A 24,508-nucleotide genomic window follows, 5' to 3' on the forward strand; every position below is an offset into this window, starting at 1 on the left:
CTGAACCTGCTCCAATGTCTTGCTGAAGCAGAACAGAATAGACTCAGTAAAGCAAATTATTTGGCCTAAGAATTTAACTGCCTTAGAGACCATGGAGCATAAAGAAGGAAAACAATTCTTAGACTTAACAATGTAGATGACTTAAATGTCAGATTTATATTCAGAATTAAAATATAAAAGATTAAGACCTTGGAAATACATTAAATACAGAAAATGTATTTAATTATGTATTAATTATGTATTAATCTATGTATTTAAATATGAAAATGTTCAATTACATTTTTGATGACTTTCTATTAATGTTTGTAAAATATTTACCACAATGCCTGATATACAGTATTCTCTCAATAAATGTTAACTGTTAAAAGCTTTTATTCTTTAGAATGAGCTCAAGTTTAAACATGTTTTATACTGATTTAACTTTCTTAAGCTGCAGATTGTAGGAATATACATTATGATGTTTAGAAGTGCTCTGGAATTGAGGGAATACAAATCAAAGACCCAACTTAGTCAGGTTGGGGTTTGGGCCAGGGAAGAATATCTTCCCAGAGAAGATGACTATGCCAAAGGCTGATGATACATTAGAAGAGAAAGATGTATGTGTTAATATTGCAGATGTATGTGTTAATGTGTCTGTGTGTGTGTGTGTCTATGTATATCTATGTATGTGGGTGTATAAGTAGGTAGAAACTAGGTTCCTGGGCAGAGGAACATCACTCGGAAGGAATGGTGGCATTTGATTCTGGTTCACTCAGAGAAAGGCAGGTCGTTCCCACTGGGAAAGTGGGAATGGTAAGAAAGGAGCCTGGAGAGAGGCAGAAGGTAGACTATGAAGACCTTTGTAAATGGAACTAAGCTTAAAAAGTAGGCAGTTATTGAAAGATCTTAAGAAATTAAATGACAAGATCAAAGTTGCATTTTAGAAATATTATTCTGGTTGCAGAAGAAAGCCTGATAGGAGCAAGTCTGAAAAATCCAGTGAAGATACGCTATCACAGTATGGAAGACATAGTATATCTGGACTTAATCAAGCATGTAAGAAGGCATACATTGATATTCCAGCAGAAGTGATGGGGACCTAGGAACTGTCAGCTAGAATAATTAAGAAGATCATTAGCTAGTATAATAGTAGGAAAAGCCTCCAGTGGGGTATCCATGTGGGTAGGATCTCAGATTTTTGTCTTTAACTCTTTCTTGCTCATCATTTTTATCACTGACTTGGACATAGAAACAAAACTGAATATGACCTAAAGGCAAAGGAAAAAGAAACACATTTCACATTTTGTAGTATTAGTAACTTGCCTTGATGCATTAGATGTTGAATAAACTAATATTAATAAAGAGTTGATGATAGGATAAGAATCCAAATAGTCTTGGGGTGCCTGGGTGGCTCAGTGGGTTGAGTGTCTGACTCTTGATTTTGTCTCAGGTCATGATCTCATGAGCCCCACATCGGGCTCTGTTCTGACAGTGTGATGTCTGCTTGGGATTCTCTCTCTCCCTCTTTCTGCCCTTCCCACCTCTTTCTCTCTCAAAATAAATGAACATTAATAATCATTAAAAAAGGAATCCAAATAGTCTTAATTAGAAATTTAGACAAACAATAAATAGATGATATGTTTCAGAGACATGTATGAAAAATAAAAGTACATTAGAAACATAATTTTTTAATAAGAAGTTCAAGATCAATAAACCCTATGATATTGTATTCCAAAAAAAGTCTACTATTTATATTGTTTATATTACATTGAGAATCGACAGCCCCATCATGTTTTGCTTTGCTGTGACCTAATTGGAATATAGTTAAAAAGTGGACCAACATTGAGTTGTAGATACATTGGAGTATTTTCAGAGAAAAATAACTAGAAAAATGAAAGGATCAGAATATTCATGTGATAATCAAAAGATTTGAAAGTTTTAACCTGGAAAAAAGAAAATACAGCCAGAAGAAGGTATCTGTTTTCAAACTCTGGATGATGACCATATGGAAGTTGGGCTTAAATTTATTCTAATCAGAACAAATGGTTAAAATGTTCAGGGAAGCAGACAATGGGCGAATATGTAGAAGAATCTGGTGCTAGAGCTCTTCCAGGAAGTAAAAGACAACTTTAAATAGTAGCAAGTTTGCCATTCCTGGAGACCCAAATGTAGTACTAGAAACAATCTAAGTATCCTAAGGATGGATAGACTAGATGATTGATTGATTATGTCATCTTAGACTCCTCTTACAATAATAGTACAATTGTAGTGCATCGTAAGTATTTTTATAAATGCTCGCAGAGTAATTTAATGGTCTTTTTGAGAAATCCATTAAAAACATGCAGTGGTAACAAACTGTATAGGAATTTTATTTATTTTTTCTCTTCTTTTTCTTCCCCTGCCTAAACTTTTATTACGAACTTTAAAAATATGCAGAAATGTTCAGATGATAGCATACATAGTCATATACTTAAAATTTTGATTAAATAATTGTTAACATTTTCCATTTTTATTTTTATGACGTCCAAACACTTCATCATGAATCTCCTAAGAATAAAGTTTTTTTCTTACATAACCACCATATCATTCATTATTTTGCCTGAGGAGAAAAAGAAATAAATGATTCCCTAATGCCATTTAATATCCAGGGTATTTTGAAAATAACCTTTCACATTTACAAAGAAGCATGGTGACTTTATCCTCTGGATAAGGATTTGTACAAAATTAAAATGTGGAGACCATGCTTTGTATTTATTTAGATAGAAAATAAGATTATTGTAATGGTTGATGGAACAAACTAGCATATCTTCTGAGAAAATAACAGATGTTATTCATAACATTGATTTTTTTATGAAATTAAACATCTCTAAAACACTGATCTTTACCTACTTTAAGATAAGACCTATTTGAACAGTCTCAGAAGTTAGATGTGATGTTGGTTGGCACATTCATCACATCCTTATGAGTGACACAATCCTCAGTAGTAGTTAAAGTAGATCTAAAAGAAAAGATTTGACAGGCTTAATCAGTTAGCTTAATATAAATCTTTTATTTCAAGTCTTGATCAATATTGTTTTTTTGTGAGTTAGGGACTGTGATGGGAGAAAGTTTCAGTGTTTATGAGTTTTGTGTGAGCAAAGGATTCCTTGCCATTTATTCTTTCATATCTACAAAATAAGGTGGACAAATAGACCTGTGGAAATGAAGGCTGTTGTCCTCTGTTTTTCTTCTTCTTTCTTTATCAGGCCTATTATAGAGTGATGAGCACTATTAACTTTTACAATAGGCTTGGAGACAGAACTTGCAGGCATTTTATTGTTTGATATAGAGGTTACATGAGATGTGGTGGCTCTTTCTGAATTAAAAAGAAACAAAAAACAAAACTAAACCAAACAAAAATAAAGCTGTGAGAATGATTATCTTAAGTGATTTTTTTGTTGTTGTTGTTTCAAAAAGCCAAAGGTACGCAATGTATAAGAAAGCAGTGAAGTGTTGCTTATATCCCATAAAGAATAGGGAATTTGAAGATACTGAGAAAATGGGCTTTAGATTCTTGAAAATGTAAAATCGGGTGAATCTTGCCACAAGTCTCAGGAAAGCACATAATTATACATTAGTAAGGTGCTGCTTTAGGATCATAGAGTTCTTCTGTGTTCTTTATTACTCTGGGATGTACTTTGTCCACCAAACATGATTTGTGAACTCCTTAGGGTAGCAATTCTGTCTTCGTGTACCACATGCTTATGAAATGCTACATGCAATTCTGACACTTTATAATAAAATGAGTTAAGTCCAGAAGCAAACACTTTTTATAGGAGGTACATAGTAGAAAATGAGTATTATTTTTCTCAGGCTATACAAAGAGAAAAAACCCTATTCAAAATCATGTGAACAATTACTCTTTTGTAGGTTTATGAACAGGTGGAAAAAATGCTTTGCCTTTCAATTTTTTATTAGCAAGTTTTAAAATTAAAAAAATAGCTGATTTCTTCCTCAGAGAATCAAATTTATAGGCTCTTATTTTCTACTTCAGAAAGAAAATAGATAAAATATATATTCTCTCAGTATCCTACCCATCTTCACATCAGCAGATCACAGATAATTGCCTCTTGCTTGGATGAGTAAGGTGTCCTCCCCAGGCTTAGTTTACCATTTCCTTTAGATTTGATCTTCTCTTGCTCCTGAGCCACCTGGCTTCATCAGTAATACCCTGTTTTCTACGTTTTACCTTTCTCTTTCTATTGTTCTCTCCCTATCATATCAACATGCTGTCTTTCTCATCATGAAAGAAACAAATGCATTAACAAACACCCTGAGATTTCACAGTATCCTCCTGTTTTCTGCTACCCCTTAATAATAGTCTAGCTTTATTTTAAAACATGTTTTATTCATTTTTTCAAAAAAATATAACATTAATGCAGGTTCATTCTTAACAATTTATAACGTACAGACAAGAGAAAAGAAGAAAATTAAAATTAATCAAATGCCTATCATCTGAAATAAACCACACTTATTTTGTTATGCATGATTACATATTATAACTACTTATATAAAGTTTTTGTCATCAAATGACTTCTGTAGAATAATTTAAAATGTCTAGCTACATAGTATTTTATTAATTAAATGTACCATGATTTATGTAAATAATTCTTCACCATTAGGTATTTAGAGCATTTCTAAGCATATTGTTCTTGTTCTTATGTTTTTATGAACAAAGTGAACATCCTTGCATCTAAATCTCCCACGTTTTTCATGTTACATTTTTAAAACTTGATAGATTTAAAGAAAGTTACAAGAAGGTTTATATCAATTTATTTTTCTCTTCAACTATGCTTTCTCTCACACACCTTAACAAATGTAATCTGTAAAATTTCTGTTTGTTTTAGTCTTTCCTTTCCTATTTTTGAACATTTTAATATGCCTATTAGTTATTTTCATATGATACTTATAAGTTATCTACTCATTTCTTTGCCAAGTTTTCTGTTGTAGTGTTTTATTGTTAATATTATTTCTATATTGAAGGTACTAACCCTTTGTTTTTTAATATACTATGTTTATATTAGTTAATATACTTACATATATTTTCTTATTTGTATTTCTTTAATCATGTTTATGTGTTCGATTATGGATTTTTTTTCAAATATTCAAGTGACATTCAGCAGTATTGCCTTTATTTTAACTACTTGTGCTATCAAAATTAGATAAGGCTTAGCACTTTTATGCAGTTGTTTTTTAAAGTAAAATGTTATTGAAGGATGATCCATATATACCAAAGTGCACAAATCATAGAGTAAAGCTTTAATAAATATATATCCAAACACTTAGGTTAAAAAAAAACAAAACAGAACATCACCAGCACCTCCAAAGAACATCATGCACCCTCCCTATTCCACCCCACAACTATTTTTTGAAGTTTTGCAAAAATAAAACCATACAGCAGTATTCTTTTGTCTGTCTTCTTCCACCCAATGTTTTGTTTATGAGATTCATCTTATATTGTAGAATGCAGTTATTCAATGATGCATGCATTCCATGCTGCTGTGAATATTCTTGTATATGGTTTTTGATGAACATGCATGCACCTTTGTGTTGGGTATATACCCTGAAGTAAAATTTTGGTCACAGGTCTTGTGTATTTTCAATGTTAGAAGGCTCTGATGCACAATTTTCAAAGTAAGTTGTACCAACTTCTAGAGAGACCAGCAATGTATGGGAGGTCTACTTGCTCCACACTCTCAACTACAGTTGATACTACTTGTCTTTTCCATTTTAATCATTTGAGTCCATGTAAAATTATTTTGAACTGTAATTTTAATTTTTGTTGTCCAGATTATTATGAAGTTAAACTCTTTTTTGTGTGTTTATTGTCCTTTTTAATATTTTGGGAGGAAGTACTTGTTCAAGTTCTGTACCCATACTTCTATTGATTTGACTGCCATTTTCCTTTTATGAATATTTTAAAGAGATGAATTCTCTGTTTTACACACACACACACACACACACACACACACACACACACACACATATGCACACATCCTCCGAATTTTTTTCTTGTACTGGGAAGTTCTTAATTTTAATGTAGTCTAATATGTCATATTTTTTACCTTTTGGTTATTGCTTTTTTTTAAAGAAATCTTCTCTTAGTCTGTTTTTCTTTTAACAACAGTATTGTTTAACTTTCACATTTAGTTATGTGATTGAAATGACTTTTTTAAGTGTGATTATCAAACTGAGCCAGACGTACTTACTAAAAATACAACTCTTTTGCACTATGCACTGATGCATTGTATAGAATCATCACTTATATGTCAACAGCTATACAGGTGAAAGTCTGTTTGTGGATTCTATGTTCTGTTCTATTTATCTAGTAGTCTATCTTTATACTAATACAAAAATTGAGTAATTTATAACTGAATTATTACAATTCTTGAAATACAGTAGTGTAAGTCCTCCAGTTTTTGTTTCTCTTAAGAGTGCTTTACTATTTTAGGCCCTTTGCATTCCCACATGTATTTTAGTCTTATTGTGATTTTGATTGGGATTGTACTAAACTATAGATAAATTTGTGGATAATTAATGCCTTTAAAATCTTGAGGTTTTTTTTTTTTTAAGTTTATTTATTTATTTATTTATTTATTTATTTATTTATTTTGAGAGAGGGAGAGGGTGTGCACAGGCAGAGAGAGAAGGAGGTAGAGAATCCCAAGCAGGCTCCGCACTGTGCAGAGCCGGATGCAGGGCTCAAACTGACGAACTGTGAGATCATGACCTGAGCTGAAATCGAGAGTAAGATGCTTACTGACTGAGTCACGCAGGCACCCCACTGAGTTCTTTATTTCATAAATTTAATATATCCCTGTGTTTAGTTAGTTTCTATTTTCTCTTAATAACATTTTATAGCTTTTACCACAATATTTTGCATATCCTTTATTATTGAAAATGATTCTTTATAATTATTTTTTCCTTTTGGTTTGTTGTAGATATGTAAAAATATCATTTATTTTTATACATTGATCTTATGTCCAATGACATCTTGCTAAATTCATTCTTTTAATCATAATAATTATCTGTATTCTTTTTCTTTTTTTTTCTTAAAAAAATTTTTTTTAATGTTTATTTACTTTTGAGACAGACAGAGACAGAGTGTGAGCGGGGAGGGGCAGAGAGAAAGGGAGACAGAATCCAGAGCAGCCTCCAGCTTCGGAGCAAACTGTCAGCACAGAGCCTGATGCGGGGCTTGAACTCACAAACTGCGAAATCATGACCTGAGCCGAAGTCGGATGCTTAACCAACTGAGCCACCCAGGCGCCCCTATCTGTATTATTTTTCTGTATACACAATCATTTCATCTGAGAAGAACCATAATTTAATTTCTTCCTTTTCAACCTTATATTTTTTATTTTTAATTTTTTTTTAGTTTCATTACTAATTAATTGAACTAAATAGGACTTTCATTTCAATGCTGAATAAAAGTGGTCATAGTGAGCACCCTTATTTCATTACCAGTCTTATGGGGAAATGTTTCAAAATTATACCAGTAAGTCTGATGTATGATGTAGGTTATTTATAGATACACCATACTTGCTCAAAAGGTCTCTTCTATTTCTAAATTGCTTAGAGTATCTAATCATGCATTGAAGTTGAAATTTATCAATGATATTGTTATGACTATTAAAGGATTGTTCAGTTTTCTCTATTTTATGTTAATATTTTAAATTACATAGAATTATTTTCAAATGTTAAGCACATCTTGAATTCCCCCACTTGTTTTTTTAAAGCCCACTTGTTTTTTTTTTTTTTTTCCTCTTTAGGTTTTTATGCAAATTCCAGTTAGCTAACATACAGTGCAATATTAGTTTCAGGTGCACAATATAGTGTGATTCAACACTTCCACACAATACTTGTGTTCACCACAACATGTGCACTCTTTAATCCTCATCATCTATTTCACCCATCCCCTCACCCACCTTCCCTCTGGTAGCCACAAATTTGTTTTCTGTAGTTAAGATTCTTATTTCTTCATTTGCGTCTCTCTCTCTTTGTTCATTTGTTTTGTTTCTTAAGTTTTACATATGAATGAAATCATATGGTATTTTTCTTTCTCTGGCTGACTTATTTCACTTAGCCTAATACTCTCTAGCTCCATCCATGTCATTGCAAATGGCAAGATTTCATTCTTTTTTATGGCCAAGTAATATTCCATTGCATACATATACCACATCTTTATCCATTCATCAGTCAGTGGACACTTGGACTGTTTCCATACTTTGGCTGCTGTAGATAATGTTTCCATAAATGTCAGGGTGCGTGTATCCCTTTGAGTGAATATTTTTGTTTTCTTTGGTAAATAGTAGTGCAATTGCTGGATCATAGGGTAGTTCTATTTTTAACTTTTAGAGGAACCTTCATACCCACTTGGTTTGGATGTATGATTATCTTATATATTGCTAGATTCAATTGACTGTATTTTATTTAAGATTTGTACATCAATATGATCCTTAAGAGATGATGTGTAATTTTTTTTATAATTTCTATCTTCTTATTCTTGATTAGGCTTGTTAAGATTTTATACATTTTAATAATATTTCAAATAACCAAATTTTGTCTTCGCGTGTGTGTAGTTTATTGTATATATATATTTTTTTTCTTTAATTCTGCTCTAATCTTTATATTTTTTCTTCTGTTTCCTTTGGATTTGATTTGTTTGTTTTTTTTTCTAGATATTTGAGATGGAATCTCAGATCATTGATTTTTAATCTTTTGAATTTTCTTTTAAGAATGTACTTAGTTATTGGGGCACCTGGGTGGCGCAGTCGGTTAAGCGTCTGACTTCAGCCAGGTCACGATCTCGCGGTCCGTTAGTTCGAGCCCCGCGTCAGGCTCTGGGCTGATGGCTCAGAGCCTGGAGCCTGTTTCCGATTCTGTGTCTCCCTCTCTCTCTGCCCCTCCCCCATTCATGCTCTGTCTCTCTCTGTCCCAAAAATAAATAAACGTTGAAAAAAAAAAAAGAATGTACTTAGTTGTATTAGGCAAATTTTGAATGCCAAATTTTCAGTTTTATTTTGTTTCCAGGATTTTGTAATTTCCCTTTTTATTTCATTCTTGACCAATAGATTACTTAGGCATATATTCTTTAATTTTTGAACTTGGGATTTCTAAGTTATCTTTTTGTTATTTATTTCTAGTTTAATATCACTGTGGTGAGGGAACATGCTCTGAATTATTTCAGTACTTTTAAGTGTGTTGAGATTTAGTATATGACCCAGCTTATGATCAATTTTGGTAAATATACATTTGAAAAGAAAAAAAAATATTTTGCCATTTTGAGGTACTGTGTTTCATCTTTGTTAGTTAAGTCAAATATATTTAGATTGTCTAAATTTTAAATAATTTTTTTGTCTGCTTACTCTATCAGTAACTCACTGCTAACACTACTGAGAGTGGTGTTTTAATGTTTCCCACTATGATCTATAACTCCTTCTTCTTTTGTCAATATTTTTTATTAGATGTATATCGAGTCTGATTTATATCATTCCAGTGTATTGACCTCTTTATCATCATTATGATACGCACTCTGTATCTCTATTCTCTTCTTGTCTTCAAGTCTACTTTATGTAACATTAGATAGCTTCACCAGCTTTTATTTGGCTAATGTGGTTTTAGAACCTATCTTTGCCCATCTTTTTCTTTATGTTTCACTGTTTCTCTTGCAGGTAGCTTATAGTTTTGTGCCTTTTTACCCTGTTAGGTAATCTTAAACTTCAAAATGTGAATCTACTTCATTTACCTTTAATGCAATTACAGATGCATTTGTTTCAGATCTACCACTTATACCATCTTGTTAATTTTTTGGTGTTTTTCTCTCCATTTATCTTACTTATGGTTTCTTATTCTTTTTGGACAAATAAAATATTTTTATTATGTGACTTTTAATCTATTAAAGTTTTGATCATATACTAGTTCATTATATTAGTCTCTATCTTAAGAAATTTAAATATGCATTATTGATTTACTATAATCCAAAATAATTATCTTTACCTTTCTCTCAATATTGCTAGAACATTTACATTCTTTTATTTATTTTTTCTCAACTTTATGTTATTATTATCATGCAGTTTAATTTAAATACATTACAAACTTCATAAGATGTTACTATTCTTGCTTGTTTAGTTAAAATTCATTAATAATCACCCACGTATTTCCCCTTCTTTTATATTTCATATGTTTTAGAAATTTGGTGGATCCCTGTGGGATCATTTTTTATTCTGCTTAAAGAACTCATTTATTTAATACCTGTTGTAGTGAAGGTTTGTTGGTGATAAATTCTCTCAATTTTGTTATTTTCATTGTTATCAAACACCATTGTGTCTCTTCTGTAAATATAATGAAATAAAAATGAATCTATATGTTTTAATAAGTATTTTTATTTCTAACTGCATTTATTGAAATTCCCAGAATAGTAGTAAAAGTCAATAATGTATACATTCTTATCTTTTTCCTGACATTACCAGGACTTTCTTTCTATTTTACACTTAAATATAACATTTACTATTAATATGTGATTTTTTTTTCTTAATAAAGCTTCATTGTGACTCCATTATTTTTCTAAAAATATTTTCCCTTTTATTAATCAAGAATAATTAGTGATCTCCATCAGTAATGTCCTTATACCTAATCATCTAATCACCTAATATAGTGATTATACTTTTCTTTTTTGACCAATTACTGTGTTAGATGTTATTAAACTTTCCAAAATTTTAAACAGAATTACAAAAGCTCCCTTTTTTTCCTACATAAGTTTGAGGAACCCACCAAATACTTTTTAAAAAGTAACTCTTTACTAGATTCTTTTACCCTACCTGCCCATCCTTGCCCTTCACACATAAGAAGTAGTGATATCTCTCTCTCTCTCTCTCTCTCTCTCTCTCTCTTTCTTTTTTGAGTACGTGGCTGGAAGGTGTTATAGAAGATATTGTGCCTGGAAAGCTTGCATGATCTGGGTGTTTTTAATTTTTATATGCAAAATTTTAAATTCTGGCTTTGGATCAATAAAAATTATTTATTTTATTTAATTAAGATAAAAGTGGGTTGTCCTAAGGAATTACAAAGATTTCTTTAAATATTCAAACCACTAACAAATATATAAACTTACATTTGAATTATTTATTTTGAAGAGAGATAAAGGATGGGGACATTTTAACCCACTGTCATCAAATATTGACCGTTTTTGTATTTTTGTTTTGTATGTATATCACATATAAACTATAATTTGAACTGAGGAAAGTAGAAGATTTAGTTTTTCATTTTATTGTGCCATTAAGAAACAACTTCAGGTTTGCATTTCTATAATTGACTCTTTATTCCTAATTAATTTTAAGAAGTATCTTACAATTGCTCTATTATTTTTCTGTTCCATATGTAGGATTTTACAGTTCTAATTACATATTATATTAAAGTCAGCATGTCTCACCTTTTAGGAATTTTAGTGTATTTTACCTGAATGAAATTTTGAAGTTTTTGTAGTGGAATAAGTTTGTATTGGAACTAGTTTGTAGTGGAATAAGTAAGGGGTTTTAATTTTTTCATGAACGTATTATAATGTTAGCTCTATAACTTCATAGTTATATGATCTTTGGCCAAAAGAGTTCTTTCTTAAAATAATATTACTTGGGATTACTTTGAAGATTCAATGAAACCTTAATCACTTATAGAGTGCTTACTTTATGGCAACCACAATCTAAGTGTTTTGTTGTAAGATAGCATTTAATTTTTATAACAACTCTATGCAGTAGTGTTAATTATAATCCTTTTTTTTTAGATATGAAGAAATTTAGACTGAGGATTTAAGCAACTACCCAAATTTAAATGGACAGCAAATGGCAGAACCAGAATATGAACCCATTTTGGCTTCAGAATTTAGGCACATACCATTATTCTCCTCCATATATACGAGATATCTGATTTGGTTCTTGACACCCATTAGGCATGTAAATACTTATTGTCCTTCTGCTTAGCATAAGTCTCCAAAGATTTTAAATATACTAAAAGCACTATTTCATAATAAGTTGACTGCTCTGATAATTATACCATAAATTTAGCTGAAAGAATAAGAGAAATATTTCAAACTAGTATGGTGTCAAATAACAAATTTTCCAATTTTTCCTGAATATAAATTTGTCTGAGCACTGTGGTATTTTCTTGAGTCTTAATTTCTCATATTTAGAGTCATTGTTACCATACCATATCTTCTTATGAATTTAAAGTAGGAAGTTTGCTGATAGTATAGTCACCTGACATTCATATGTCAGAAGACTTTTGATGAGGTATGAATTGCAAGGTGTGGAAATGGCTTATCCAAGGGAGTTTAATTTGTGAATGCCTATGCTGAGAGCACATGGCATGAAATTTGAAAGGAAGAGAGATAAATGCTTTCTATTGTTTAAGTAGGACTACTTTCCCAAGGACAGAGGTTGGACAGTGTCAAATATCAGATGCTCCCCCTTTCATTCCATTTACCAAAGTAACAATAAGGAGGAGATTCTGTTGGAGGCAAGGTTCCCATAGGTCACTCATAACTGAATAGAAATGATATCAGTAAGAAGCAAGGCTGGGACAAGAATGAGGGAAGTGGACTAAGATACAACAGGTAAAAGGTAACAAATGGAAAGGACATGTTTTTGAATTGTATTCTACATTTTATGGGCTAAATTATATACTTCCATGATATTCACCAATTAAGGGATTTTACTCTGTTTTGGAGATTTATCTTTCACAAATGTCCAAGTATCTTCTAAAAAAGACTTAGAGCAAAACAAATACAGAAATGACGCTTTTTTCTCTTTTCTTGCAAGGAAGATGGTAGAATTTGCAAGTTAGTTTGTATTTGGGGCTTTTAACACAATAAGTGCCATAGAAATTATGCTAAAGATTTCTGATTTCTCAGATAATGGAGACAAATTTAATATAACTTTCCTGATGCTTAACTTCATAGCTTTATATCAATATAGACGATTGATTATTCTGGAACTGTGTGCAAAATTTTGAGGGATAATACTCAGTACTTAAGGCAAGATCTATATATATCTAGGCCCTAAAAGAAGAAATTACCAGAAGAAAAAAGGCAAAGTCATTTTTAAGCTGTGTTAAATAATGATGGCAATAGCAAAGAAATTTTTACAGTGTGGATTTATCTAAAAGGGCACATCCCAAATATTCAAGTTCATAAAAAAGTAAGCACAAACTCCATGTACTTAAGCAAATAACATGTGTACTTTATCACCCATAAATGCAAATATACATAAAATTACAGAAAATGTTACACATTTTCTCCCTTTTGTAAAACTGCATGATTATTCTTTTCGCCAGGTGGTATTTTTGAATATGTGGAATCTGGCCCAATGGGAGCTGAGGAACTTGCGTTCAGATTTGCTGTGAACACAATCAACAGAAACAGAACGTTGTTGCCCAATACCACCCTAACTTATGACACCCAGAAGATAAACCTCTACGACAGTTTTGAAGCATCCAAGAAAGGTAATTGACAAATATTTAACATTGTATTTTCTGGAATTCAATTCTATAAGTATTCTTAAGAGATTTCTTAATTCCAAATATAATTAATAAGTCATTAATAAGTCAATATTTTAATGCAATGTTTCTTTCCAAACTGCATGTAAATTTTATCAAAGAAGGTAAGGTGTTATGATTACCTATTATGACAAAATCATTTATAACATAAACTCAGTTAGGTCTATGATTGTTGTAAATTGTTCCCCCGCAATAATCCTTTTCTTACTAAACGATTCCTATTTTTAAGAACCCACTAAATAAAACTATACAGCAGTGGATTTTACCTAGTTTTGGAATCCATTATTACATTTTTATTGTGTTATCTGTCATTTCCAAGAAGTACATTATCACTATTGTCTCAATTTACTGACTACCTTGAAAGTTCTGTAGTTCCAAGTTACTTCATAATGTCAGCCCAATCTTAAAACTTTATTGGAAAATTTTCAACAGCCTTTCATTATGTGTACTTCATACCCATTTTTAAAACTATTGGATGTTTCTTCTTATAACTGAAAATAAATGGCTAATGATATGAAAATTGAATTATAGGGGCGCCTGGGTGGCTCAGTCGGTTGAGCGTCTGACTTGGGCTCAGGTCATGATCTCACAGCTCGTGAGTTTGAGGCCCGCGTCGGGCTCTGTGCTGACAGCACAGAGCCTGGAGCCTGCTTCCGATTCTGTGTCTCCCTCTCTCTCTGCCCCAACCCACTGGCATTCTGTCTCTGTCTCTCTCAAAAATAAACATTAAAAATAAAAAATTTTAAAAAAATTGAATTATAGGAAGATATAATTAGAATACTTTATAAATTTTGTCATTTATTTTGTTGTCAAACTGTTTTTTTTTAGTGATAAGAACAGAAAAATAACTTTGTGGAATATGAGTTTAACATTTAGAAAGTCAGGAAGGTAATAGTGAAACTATTATCAAGGCATTATTTTAACCAAACAATAACTTTGGTAGTAAATGTGTTTTGAGAGATGTTTCCATTGTCTTACTTGTCTAAGTGGGTGATATTTTGTTTTGCATAGTTAGCATTCATCTAATAGGAATTAAATTTCATAATATAGATTTTTCACAAAGGAATGGGATTATAAAGCATTTGTTCTAAATTTATATTTTTAAGAACAACATTACCTTTCTGTAATTCTAGTATTGTTTCATTAGCTACCTAACATTGAAAGAAATGTACATAATTATTTATAATTCTAAGTTGGTCCAGATTTCTTCTAATTTCATTAATATTAATGGCAACTGATAAGGTACAATATTCCTTGAGATGAAAGTATCTTTTTTATCCCCCAGCTAACTAGTGTTTATCAAAGCCTAAATTCTGCTTTGAATTCATATCTTTGAGAATACAAATAAGTTTCCACATTTCAGAACCATGTCAGGGTGATGAAAGGTTTTAAAGGCTGGAAAAAAAGGGTAAAGGTTATTGTGAAGTATTACATTTGTCATCATAATTGCAAAATAAGTCATTAACTGCAAGACAAGTGCGTTTGATTAGTGACATAGTTCAGGATTATTTCCATTAGGAAGAAGAAGCTCTGTCTCAAATGAAATCATTTAGACCAAAGAATATGGAATATGAGTGAAGTATAAAAAAATATCAATACATTTCTTAATGGTGAATTCAAAGGAGCAATGTAAAACAAAAACAGTCTAGTGTGTTCTGACAGCAAACAGGTTACTATCTTGGGAATTATGAGGTCCTCAACTCATTTGGTTTCAAAATACTAAAAAGCGTTTTTGAAATTAAAATCCATTGGGAATCAAATTCATTAATTGACTTTGTCTGAAACTGGGGAAAACTCAAATAAGCATAATTAAGTAACTTTGTGATATGTTGAGAGGGTAAATGTCATGGTTTGGGTCTTACCTTCTGAAGCTCTTGCTTACTGAGCTGATTGGGAGGCATAGCAATATGTGAAAGGGTAATATAAGAGAGAGATCTGGTATAATATCTGAACCTATGGTAGCTCAGTAAATATATATGAATATAAAATAATATATATTATATTAATATATATTATAAAATAATTTAAATAATTTGGACATTTAAATTTTTTTAATTATTTTTCCAAAGCAAGCAAATGATAAGAAATTAGATGTTTACATTTCAACATTTTCTCTGTTATATGCTCTTATACTTTTCATAAGTGATACTGTTTTGCTGAACAAATAAATACATTGATGTATTAGATCTTGAATTATTATTTGAATCATACATCACTTTTAAGTGATTCCTCTGATAGCTGAAGACTATTTCATATTTGAAACACATTTCAGAACATTCTGTATAAACCACTATAATGTTTTCAACTTTTTTTCACCTGTGTTCTGTCAAAAACCTGGTAAAAGAAGATCTTTTATTCTCAACGTATATGAATTAAAATCCAAGTTCGTGAAAAATGTCAGTTCCAACATGACTACTGATTCAGAATTCCAATCACTATTTAAAAAGTAAGAACCTACATATTCAAAAAATGTACTTAGATCATACTGAATTTTTGAAGAAAATGTTTAAAAGTGAATTTTTTTAACTATAGTTTATTTACTTACTAATATCCCTAAGCTTAAGAATCATTCCATCACATTGTGTTTTATGCAGTGAAATCTCTGAAGGAAATTTTGCTTCAGTAGAATTAAAATTCAGTATAATTTTAAACTATTTTGGAGAGATTCAGTCTGAACACATAATTAATGCCTAAATCCCAATAATACTTCTCCTTAGTCCTGTTTAAATATTTGCAGGGATGGGTAAACCAATGCCTCTTGGAACAGATTTCCACTTTTTGACATTTATTACTTCCCTTTAATTTTTTTTAAATTTAAATTATGTCCAAATTTGTGATGAACCTCTAACCATTTGCCCTATTCTTCCTTTTCTAATCAAATGAAACAAACTTAAGCCTCTTTCACAGGCCAGATCTACAAATATTTAAAGATGATTTTCATGTTTCCAATAGTTATTTACTTTCTAGGCCCAAACTCCCTAGTTGCTTTGAGGGACCTTATAGAATTTGAAGTCCTATCATAGTCTATTCTAATCTGAATAGCTTCTAGGTTGTTTATGCCTTTCTTAATTACTGTATTTATTATTGACGTGAATAAAATTTTCTGTGAGTGAATACAAACCTCAAAAATTAACTTAGAACAATATAAAAGACTTACAGTATACAAAAGTCAAGTAAAAAAAATGATTAAGTATTTATCTAATAATTTTCTCGATGAGATTAAGTTATATGAAATCATCCGTGATAAGCCAGATCAGGTTTTAAAGGGGTATCTGTAATGCTTAGCTTGATATGTATCATCAGATATGTGCAAATACTTAGCTCTGTGTTGCCCTAGCTTTTCAGATGGGGAGGAACAACCAAATGGCTTCTGATTAAGAATTTAAAATGGTGGAGGATGGTCAGTGAATTTGGGAAGGAACACTATTTTCCCAACTTCCTGATATAAACTATTTTTGCAGGGTGAACACTTCCCTTCCTTCTTAAATTCTAGAATATTCTTCCTCTTTCCCCCTTTTGGCATTATTTGTAGAATCATTTGAACATTGAGTTGCAGATGCCTGGAAGATTTCCCTTCTGACAAACTGAACATGTTTGCAGTCAGAAAAAAATATGAAAATTAGGTAAATGGAGATGTTATTTATAAGGAAAACAAAATCTTTCTTCAGGATAAACCTTCAGGTTCACAACACTAATGTGATAATGTTGGCACACTGGCATCTCTCCTCGTTATTGACAGACTTCTCTCTCTCCTCAGCCTGTGATCAGCTCTCTCTTGGGGTGGCTGCCATCTTCGGGCCTTCACACAGCTCATCAGCAAATGCTGTGCAGTCCATCTGCAATGCCCTGGGGGTTCCCCACATACAGACCCGCTGGAAGCACCAGGTGTCAGACAACAAAGATTCCTTCTATGTCAGTCTTTACCCAGATTTCTCTTCACTCAGCCGCGCCATTTTGGACTTGGTGCAATTCTTCAAGTGGAAAACTGTCACAGTTGTATATGATGACAGCACTGGTAAGAAAAATCAGTAGCCTTCAGGGCTATGCTTTAAATACACATAATATTCTGAAACTTATTCAAAATTCTTACTATATTCCTGTTTTGATTTTTAATTAAGGAAAGAGTTGGAAAGACATTTGGAATCAAACATCCACACATCCAAAGAACAGTTAAATCACATACTTTCTCTCTGTATTTTTAAAATAAGCACTTTTTTTTTCCGTGGGGTGGGGGGCAGGTAGCATGAACTATAATATTGGATGAAGGAAAGAGATAGTGTGGAAATTAATATTGAAATACTTATTGAAAGTATTCTTCTGCCAGGTTCAGTATAGTTTTCCAAAGTAAAGTTTTATGACTGGCTATTAATGAAACTTATCAAGAAATTCAGGATTTTGCCTGAACATTTTCTCTAGCTGTTATGTGCAAAAACTGTGTATGAAAGGTAGTAACTTTATATCTGTGTAGCATGTTAAAGTTTAAAACGTTTTTTTCTCATATTTGAAACAATATTATAACCACTGAAATACTCAGAGTGTTTGGACTTATTTATGTGTAGACATACTTTAGGGACTTGGATAATATAATTTACTAAGTGGTATTTATTTCAGTGTCTTCTATGAATATTTTAATGAATGTTTGCTGCTAGAAGTTGTCTGTGCTTTCCTGTTTTAATGTATGTTATTATTTTTATATATGAGTAGTTGTTTTAAAGTAGCAATTAAAAATACATCTCATAGGTAAATATATGAAAGTAAACATTGAAAATAAAGTCTTTATTTTCCTTAGCAGTTATATTGGTAGAAGTTCATACTATTTTGGTTATTATTTAGTGATAAGAGTTTTACATACATTAAGATGCTTATCAATGGTGTAAATAATGATCCTTAAAGTAGACCATAAAAATAATGTTGTATTCTGAGACATTTCATTATACCTTTATGCTGACACAAAAATTGGAATTCATTTGAATTTTAATTCTTCCAAAGTACTCCAGCAGCATACTGTGTTCATGCATGCAATATTTAGAACTATATGCAGGAACCCATCCCTTTGCCAATAGAATGGACCGTCTACAAATAGATGTCAGAGCTCTCCCAGGAGAACAGGGAACAGGAAACCATAGGGTTAAGAAAACAATGAAAGTACTTTGAAAAACATTTTTCATTAGGCTAAGAAAGAGCGAGTCTCAATACACATCAATAGAGTAATTTCATTTTTCTGCTTTTAAAAAGTGAAATGTTTATACATAGTTTTAACTTAGAAATACCTCAACAAAGACCTTCAAAAAACAACTTAGTAAGTACCTTTGATGTGTCTTTTAACTCAAATTAGACTTATTAAGTTTGTTGTCTGATGTTTTACTCCCAAATCATTACTTTTCTGTCATTGGTAAAGTTCTATATATCATGTTATAAATGGTAGATTCTATGTGAAGGGTTTTTCTGAGTTGTATAATGTGATGGTACAGGGCATCCTCAGTTACAAATTTGTCCACATATGTTTATGAATTGTTGTATACAGGAATATATAAATATGAGTACACATGCATTATGAATCCATAGATTATTTACTTCTCCATTCCCTCTGATATAATTTAAGTAAATGATGTGCAAATATCATGTACCTTCATAGATGCATGCACACACACATGGTATATACACACACATATACAGATGCATATAGGTGTATGTTATGCATGTGATATTTGCATTTATGTCTTATTATCTTAAAACTCCTAAGGGTATAAAGGATATTAGAAAGTTCAAAATGCTTATGGACATAACACCTTCTTCACTATTCTGCTTGTATGTATATGTGTGTATCGTAACATTTTTATTCCACGTATGTAGTTCTTGAGTGATTCACTAAAAAGATAATGGGATTTGTGATCAAGATCAAACAACAATTTGATAAAGTAAAGCTTCATATGTAATTGATCTTTTGGTTTAAATAATATTCTAAACATTTATATCCTTGAAGCAAATTTAAACAGGGAAATAAATGTAATTAGTTAATTCAGTGTACATACCTTTAATGGAGACTTGATCTCAGAATATATGTATTAAAATAATTGTTACTATTTAAAAGAAGCTTTGGCATATTCCTCATTTGAAAGTGAAATAGATACTTGGAGATTCTAAAATCTGATTATTTAAATATTAATACTCAGTCACTACAGAATTATTTGTAGAGTATTAAAATATTCTGAGAAGAATAAAAGCTTGTAATTGCTCTATTTTTGCAATATTCAATTTTAAAAATACTGATCAGTCACCTACTACATGCCAAGAACCATTGCAAGTGTGTTTATGCCAATAAAAGAAAAAAAAGTCCTGGCCCTGATTGAGCTTCTAGTTCCTACTTAGGGATATATAATTGTCCATGTTTTTACCATATTTTTAATGAGCTAATTACATTTGCAACTGGACACTTGTATTCCCTTTTAATTTAACACTTTTGAGAATGTGGCTGTGTTTGATATTTTTATAGGACATAACTGACTCTAAGATTCCCTTTGAAATGTATTCATAAATACATGGAAATAGATTTTTTTTTGTCTTTGCAGGTATGTTTAAAAGTCTCAAGGTGGTATTTTAATGACATAATTCAGTAGAGAGGATTTGTAAACTGCCCAAGTGAACAAGATGTCTATTTGATCATGTGCAATGCAATCTGATTATAGCAAGGACTGTGAACTGAAATGGGAAAAAATCCACCTCATACTCAGCAAGATAAACATTATTGACTCCATTATGGATTTATGTATCTGCTGTTTACTGCAGGACACATTGTGCCATTTTATTTACATTTCCTTTTTCCCTTTCCAGATTTATTTATTATGTATGCTAGTCCTCCCATTTATATTCATTTCTATTTTGTTGTGTTGTCCAGTTTGATACATGATAATTATACTTCCATCCAGTCTTTGTTCCCACCCCCAAAACAGATGGGATGATAGATGAAATATAGTGCTGGAGTAGGAGAAATTCTTAGAATGATGTTAACAGGAGCTGTTTTATTTTTTATGATAATTAGCATTTGTTGTTGTCGTGGATGAATGCTTTTAAACACCCTGAAAGTCTGTTATAGCTCTGAATGATGTCCAAAAATGATGGAGAAGAATTGGCTTCAGAAACAAAGCTATGTTTCTGTCAGTCATTTTGGAACATATGATTCACTTTAAATATAAACTAAAAATAAGTTGGATAGCTGTCAGCTCGTAAGCAATTCCAGGATAAGTTCTGAATATTTGCTTTAAAATCCCTGTGTTTCATCTTTGTTTATAGACCAGCAGTCCATTAACAAAGAACTCTGGACTGGTAAACAGAAGCCTGGGATTCTATTCCCAGTTTTGCTACTAAATGACTGGTACAACTTCGGAAATTAGGAGAATAGAAGGAAAATAACTACAGAAAGGAGCTATAATACACTAGGCATTGTTGTAGTTGCTGTTATATAAACTATTCCACTTAATTGTCAAAACAATTCTATGAGTCCCAAAGGAAATAGGTTATCATCCACCATCCCTGCTTCCTTCAGTGAGTGACTGACTGGCTCTTCTGCCTACCAGCAGCCATTAAACTTCTTTCAGGTTGCCCAAACTACTGTTCTGTTCACCTGGAAAGCTCCCATTCTGGTCCCCACTCCTCCAATCCACTAAATGCACACACATGTGCATGTGTGCATTTGCACATACATGTTCATATATACCATTCATATGTACCATCTGGCTTAGATGTTACAAAGAAAATCTACCCCAAACCTGGGTCCCAAGGCTGGAATAGGTTTCCTCCAACACATCTCAGCCCTTGGTTATCCCTTGACCCTCACCCATGGGAGCTATAATCACATTATGAATGACATTTCTTGACTGTATTTTCTACTGGATCAAATACATGTTTGAGCAGAATGAGCCCTAAGGCCACTAACTATTCTGTCATTAGCACCTAGGTATTACCTGGATCATGGATATACCTTAATAAGTATTTAAGGAATGAATGTTTAAAGAGGTGTTATTATATCTGTTGCTTAGACAATGAATCTCAAATGGATTAACTAATCTGCCCAAGGTCAGTTTAGGTTAGGTCACTTTTTAGTACTTGTATTGAATAAATAGATTCAACATTTTTCAGGAATCATATATAGATATGATTTCTTCTATTATTTAAAAACTTGTATAAGAAAGCTAGCATGAATTGTACTTGTATTCTATTTTGACTGCAATTAAATATATATTTATTTATTAAAAAAATTAAATTTTTTTGAATAGTCATTATTTACTGAGTGAGTGGTCATGGATATTGATATAGATAAGGGGAGGATTTAAAGGAGAGAATATAAATTATTTTAATTAATGAAAAGAATTAGTCATTTTTAAAGGTATTATAATATTTAACAGGCTGATCTTTGGTTACTTTCTATGATATCAATATAGAAAAAAAGGCCATAGCCTTTATCCTAAGGAGCATAAATGCTTTCTTTACTAACTTTATTAACTTGGATGTAGTATATGTATAGACTATGTTCTAGATACATCTTTGTGTGCTTTTGGAGTTAGTTTAATAATATATAAGATCAGTTAATAGTAAAAATTTATTTTATCTTGGACCTATATTTAAATAGGATAAAATAAAATTATTCAAGAGAATAAGTTAATATGAAAATATATATTCCTGGAAGACACTAATTTTCAGTATTATAACAATTTCTGTATTATAAAACTTATAACCAAATAATTTCAATTTTATTTCAGGAAGTGGGGTAATTTGGATCTAAGATGATTATATGTTGTACATTCCAAGTGCAAAGCTTGAAGTTCTTTAATTCCAAGTGCACATACAATTAGCAATTATGAGTTAAGCCTAATTATTTGGGTATAGTTGATTATATAGCTTGGTATATTAGTGTTTCCACAAAGTTGGTTTTGCTTGAATATAGTTTCTTTATTACAATTTAAGCAAGCATAAAAATTTTTGGAATATCATTATATTCTGATTACGTGACAGTGAATATTTTTAAACATATTCAAAGAACTAATGTTTTTAAGTTTTACAGTCTTGAGAGTATATGCCAATCCTAAAACACAAAAATAATATTTCTCCACAATAATCATACAATTCGTATTCCTATGTATATGTAGGTCTAATGAAACAGAAGGGGCAGGTCTTATACCAGACCTCAGTGATCAGCAGTGTTTGCTTTCATTGGAAGACAAATAAATAATAATAATAAAGTGAAATAATTCCCTGGTGAGAGACAGACACTGCCAGTTTTCCTAAATTTAAATCTGGAACTTGATAAATCTGGCATGAGCCCCTTGGTAGCTACTTTCTCCTAGTGTTTTCCTGGTGTTTGTCTCCCTCTCTGAGTAGCATAGGGAGAAGGATAATACTTGTATTATTTCTTTGATGCACTTGACAATTCTGACTACTCCCTCTTCAGGGGAAAAAATAACTCTCCTACTTTGGTTTCTCTGCTATCATTCTCTCCTTGTTACCGCCCTCGTTTAGCCTTTTATTCCTATTTTTATATTCTTAAACTCCTTTTTCTTTCCTTGCTCTTTAAAAATTGATATTCCAGGTTTTTTCAGTCTTGTTCTCTGCTTATTGATTTCATTCTCCCTAACGTTTTTCCCGTGATCCATACCTTCCTCTGCCTCTATGCTATAGATAATTGATCGACGCCTTCGGTTGTTTCCACCATGTTCCATACTCATAGATCCAGACACCATTGGACATCTTTATTTGGATATCTCAGAGGCACAACTGATCCAATGTGATGAAAACCAAACTCATTGTTTTTACTCCAAAACATGCTTTTTCTCCTGGTTTTCCCTATTTATGGGGTTTCTGAGCCACATCCTTAATGATCATGCTAGACTCTTGTCTTTCTCTCATCCCTCATTTCCAACTGATCACTTAATACTTCTCCCTTGTATCTCGCAATTCTCAAATTTAGCTCTATTCTCCATCCCCACCACCTGTCTTAGTTCACATACTTGTATACAACCTTGACCGTGTTCTGCCTGGTACCCCATTTAAGTTCATCTGATGCGGACAAAATAGTCTTTTTTGAAATGACAAGCTGGTGATGTCATTCCCAGACTTAACACTATTTGGCAAATCCTCGGTTCTTAGAAGAATGAGTTCTGATTTCTCAGCATGACACATGCAGCCTCTGTCATTGTCATTCTCATGCCTGTTTGATTTTGCTTTCCTAGTATTTCTTCTCTCAATACTTATGCCACAGCCTTCCTTGAATAATTGTCATCCCCCCTTACCAATCATGCTGTGCTGTTTCAAGCCTCTTTGCTGTGCACAAACTGTTCTCTCTGCCTGATATGCCCTTCCCATTTGGTTATCTATTCACCACCTTCAGGATGCATCTTAAAATATTCCTACAAAGTATAAATGTGAAGTAACCTTCCCCGACTTCTACCTGTGCAAGTTGATACTTCTGTTTGTTTGTAGGATGCAAGACTTTGGTTGATAAAATAATTCATCCTCAATTCTGTAGTAAATCTTATTTTCAGCATACTCATGTTACCCCTGTAGCAGGAGTGATGTTTTTCTAGGCATGAGAACACTAAATATTTTATAATTAATTCATCTATTTATTTTCTTCTTCAATTGTTTTATTTTAAGTTTATTGCTTTATTTAGTTTACAAATAATAATCAAATATTTACCGTGTGTCACCATTGTTCTAGGTACTGGAGATACAAGAGTGAACAAAACAGACAAAAGCTATTTGACTTGTGGATTTTGTATTCTAGAAAAGGGAGATAAGCAATAAAAAAACAAATATGTCTATTATATCAAATTTTATAAGTGTTATGGAGAGACATAAAGCAAGGAGATGTATAGGGAGTATAAAAGATGATTACAATATTAGGTTGGGTTTATCAGAAGAGACCTTACTTGGAAGGTGACACTTGAGC

General features: G+C 31.7%; 1 protein-coding gene across 6 annotated transcripts in view; it reads left to right on the top strand.

Annotated features, from left to right (window-relative positions):
• The window catches only part of GRIK2 (glutamate ionotropic receptor kainate type subunit 2), a 662,286-nt gene that overhangs the window by 239,765 nt on the left and 398,013 nt on the right, over positions 1-24,508 (top strand). For all 6 annotated transcript variants that reach the window (XM_043592016.1, XM_043592013.1, XM_043592015.1 and 3 more), the window contains 2 exons: positions 13,345-13,512; positions 17,324-17,581. In XM_043592016.1, coding sequence (XP_043447951.1) covers positions 13,345-13,512; positions 17,324-17,581 — 426 coding nt within the window. The remainder of the gene's footprint in view (positions 1-13,344; positions 13,513-17,323; positions 17,582-24,508) is intronic.

This window comes from Prionailurus bengalensis, chromosome B2 (assembly GCF_016509475.1).
Source record: "Prionailurus bengalensis isolate Pbe53 chromosome B2, Fcat_Pben_1.1_paternal_pri, whole genome shotgun sequence".
Taxonomy (NCBI): Eukaryota; Metazoa; Chordata; class Mammalia; order Carnivora; family Felidae; genus Prionailurus; species Prionailurus bengalensis.